The 4,041-nt window shown below is 32.7% G+C and overlaps 1 protein-coding gene across 1 annotated transcript; it reads left to right on the top strand.

Moving 5' to 3' along the window:
* The first annotated feature begins 905 nt into the window (after positions 1-905).
* LOC105107638 (probable galacturonosyltransferase-like 1) lies at positions 906-2,376 on the top strand. The gene has a single exon (XM_011001640.1). It carries the CDS (start codon positions 1,100-1,102, stop codon positions 2,156-2,158), a length of 1,059 nt encoding a protein of 352 aa, XP_010999942.1. The 5' UTR covers positions 906-1,099; the 3' UTR covers positions 2,159-2,376.
* The last annotated feature ends 1,665 nt before the right edge of the window (positions 2,377-4,041 follow it).

The raw sequence follows: 4,041 nt of genomic DNA, 5'->3' as shown, positions 1-4,041 counted from the left end.
TATAATATGATATCATGACATCTTTAATGATAAGTGTAATTTTTATGTCTTGCATCACCGTTAAATTCTAATTGCCTCCTTCTTCTCCTCATATAAAAAGATAAATTCTTTTTTGTTATATTAAAAAAATATATAATAAAAGTACACAAATAAAAACTTTACAACTAAAATATTTCTAAATAAAATAAAATAAATGATAAATCCATGTATTATTAGATATAAAGAAAAAAAGGAGTATACAACATACAAGCTGGGTTAAATTAATTAAATTTCAAAAATCTCAACCCCACCTGACTGATGATATTTATTTTTTACATTTTTTAACCTTATTTTTAGTATTTATATTATCTAATTTTGTTGAGTTTGGATTAGTAAGATAATACAAATATTATAAATTAGCTATTCTTTTTAATATCCATGGGAACAACTTCATAGACATGGTGGGGAAAGTTGAAAAATCTCTACTTGTAACCGAATTCAAAATGTTAACAAGATTAGATGGCGAAAATTCTACTCTAACACACATTTAGTGGACATAGAGTTCGAGTTGGTGTTAATGAATCCGTAATTCTTGTTCCTCAAATCAAAGATCCGCGCGAAACGGATGTTACTTTCAAAAGGTGGTCACTTGAGGCAGGCAAAGTCGATTTTGACTTTAGTACTTTATTGTACCAAATTGCACTTTCTCCTTTTTTTTTTTTTTTCAAGATCCAACGGTTACTATTTTATTTACACTGATAATAATAATTTTTTTTTTCATAAAGACGAACTTTTCCTGTTGCCAATTGCGAAAAAGAGTCGGTGGTTAATTATTTGCTTATAAAATCACATTGGAAGAATTCAAAGAGTGCACATTTCACACCGTTTATTTATATTTGGACTTGGTTTTTGAAGCACATTTAACAAACATGTGGCTACTACTCTTGGCTTTGTTTAAAATCATTGACTGTTCTATGCTTCGTAGCATTTTCTCTGCTTTAACAAATTGGATCCATAGACAAGATTGGTGCTGGCATGTCTCCTCTCCTTCTAAAAGGTTGGAACCCATCATTCAAAGTCTCTCTCAACTTTTTTAAATCTCTCTGCCCTGCCCCAAGCCATGTTCAGACTAGGACGAAAATTAACACTACCATCACCGCCACATCTCCTCCTCTCCCTCCTTCTCCTCCTCTCCATAATTATAATCAATGCCACCGCCACGGCTACCGTCAATACCAAAAGATTCAGAGAAGCCCCACAATTCTACAACTCCCCAACATGTCCATCAATCGCCACCAAAGACATGTGCTCTCAGCAAGCAGTGCACGTGGCTATGACTCTGGACTTCCCTTACCTCCGCGGCACCATGGCCGCTATTCTTTCCATCCTCCAACACACCTCCTGCCCGGAAAATACTCGTTTCCACTTCATTTCCTCCCCTTCCTCCACCTACCTCCACGAAACTATCACCTCCTCCTTCCCTTACCTCCGTTCCCAAATCCACCCTTTCGACACCAACTCTGTCTCCGGCCTAATCTCCACCTCCATCCGCTCAGCCCTCGACTCTCCTCTTAACTATGCTCGCAATTATCTCGCCAACATCCTTCCTCCTTGCGTCCGGAAAGCTGTCTATTTAGACTCCGATTTAGTCCTAGTCGACGACATTGCAATGCTAGCAGCTACTCCACTTGGCACCGGAACTGTGTTAGCAGCACCAGAATATTGTAATGCTAACATTACCGCATACTTTACGCCTACATTTTGGGCAAACCCTTCCCTCTCCTTAACATTTTCCGGACGCAATGCCTGTTATTTTAACACAGGAGTGATGATTATTGATTTAGAAAGATGGAGAGAAGGAGATTACACAACAAAAATTGTTGAATGGATGGAGCTTCAAAAGAGGATGAGGATTTATGAATTGGGCTCATTGCCTCCATTCTTGTTGGTTTTTGCAGGGAATATTGCTGCTGTGGATCATAAATGGAATCAACATGGCCTTGGAGGGGATAATTTTAGAGGTCTTTGTAGGGATTTGCATCCTGGTCCAGTTAGTCTTTTGCATTGGAGTGGCAAAGGGAAGCCCTGGGTTCGCTTAGATGAAAACCGGCCATGCCCTTTGGATGCATTATGGGCTCCTTATGATCTTCTGCAGGCACCTTTTGCTATTGACTTTTAGAGTTTAGGTCTTAGTTTAAATTTTCCAATGGTGAAAATAGATCGGCAGAAGAGGGAAGGTGTTCATAGATTAATAAGTCCATTAACAGACCTTACAGTACTTCTTCTTCTTCTTCTTCTTTTTTTGGTTTTTGCTTTGTACTGAGTACATAGTAAGAGCTAGTAGTGCAGTAAAGTAAAGAGGGAATTACAGAGACAGATATATTAAATTACCTTTTATATATATTTTTTGGCATGTTTTAGCTATGATTTATGTTTATGATCACTATTTTATTTAAAAAAAAAAATTAGATCTTTTTTTTTTTTTTGTTATGATAAATTCCCATAGCATCAGCTATGAGACCGTGCATGAAGCCCTCTGTATGAGCCTCCCAAAGTTGATCAATAATTATACTCTTTGTTGCGTTCTTCGCTGAAAAATCTGCGTAGGAGTTGGAGCAGCAGCAGCAGCAGCACAAGTGAGATTTCCTATTTTGTTTCAAATGTTTACCTTCTCATTCCTAAATTGTCTCATGAACAGTTTTAAATTGTGAGATTATTTGTTGACCATTTAAAATTAAGTGTTAAGTAGACTACCAATTAGGAAATTAATTGTCTTTCTACAATGAATTAGCTCTAATTGAAATATTTTAACGAAGTACTAGTTAGCCGGCCATAAAAATCGTATTATATCGGCATATATAGATTGAATTGACTGATACTGTAAATTTCAAAATTCATGTGCATGTAGCTAGAATTTGTTTTTACTCTATATTGTTTTCTTTTATTTGGATTAATTTTCATTATTACATTTCTAAGGAAAGGGACTTTGAATTATAGCTTTATTTTTATCGCTTTCCAAAAATAAAAATTATAGGATTTAATGCGTATTCTTAACGATTACGAATTCCCTAAATTAGAAGAATTTTGTTATTCCCACTCCATTAATTATTATAACATCCCTCCATAATTCTTTATTATGTTTTTAGAAATCTTCTCTCTTATCAATAACTTATTTTATCAATTATGAAAACCTATAATAATACCATAATTAATCAAACAATTAATTTGTTGTTTCTTTTATCATATTCAAAATGATGGTTTATAAAGTATAATGTAATGAGACGTGACTCTAAAAAAACAAATCGTAAAACCGGGATTTCAGAGAAGTCCTCTAACTGGGGCCAGTGGTTCCCACGAGCACCATCTTCTTCTTCTTGTTGTTGATAATAGTTCTAAATTATTTGATTTTTTATTTGGATTTTTATAAATCTAAATTTTGTATTTCGTTTTATATGTTCGCATATCTTGACTATTCGTTCTCCTCATTAATTTATTATGATATTTCTTTTTTCTGAATAAAAATTTAATGATTGCTGCTATTTTAATGAAGGGATTTTCCTTTCATCGTTCAAGTTTTGTAATAAGATTCGTTCCCCTTCTGAACATGGTGATCCAAAATCATTTGGGTTAGTGAGATGTAATCAAATTATATATTGAAAATTTCAATTTTCTTTTCTCTTATAATCCAAATGAGTGAAAAGAGTAATTGTTGTTTGGAATTGCAATGTTGGTATTGTAAATACTCTTTTCAAACAATAAGTTATACTTTTTTTTATAAAAAAAATATAGTATGAAAATAATTATTTATTTATATTTTATACTTGTAATAAATCAACTTAATATTTATTATTATTATTATTATCCATGTTTAATAACATAAGATTATTATTTATGTACCTTGATATTTATCGTTTTCGTTATCAAAGAACTACTCCTATATATATATATATGTATATGAAAGAGTAGATAAGTTGATTTATTAAAAGTTGTAATATGTATAACAACTTGTAATAAATCAACTTAATATTTATTATTATTATTATTTATATTTAATAATATAAG

This window comes from Populus euphratica, unplaced genomic scaffold (genome assembly GCF_000495115.2).
Source record: "Populus euphratica unplaced genomic scaffold, PopEup_1.0 scaffold165.1, whole genome shotgun sequence".
In the NCBI taxonomy this organism is placed as follows: Eukaryota; Viridiplantae; Streptophyta; class Magnoliopsida; order Malpighiales; family Salicaceae; genus Populus; species Populus euphratica.
Note: the sequence above shows the minus strand (reverse complement) of the source record. Positions and strands in the feature narration are given on the sequence as shown.

What these genes read in the sequence shown, in the direction of transcription:
- LOC105107638 (XM_011001640.1), top strand. Translation starts at nt 1,100, where the DNA reads ATGTTCAGACTAGGACGAAAATTAACACTACCATCACCGCCACATCTC.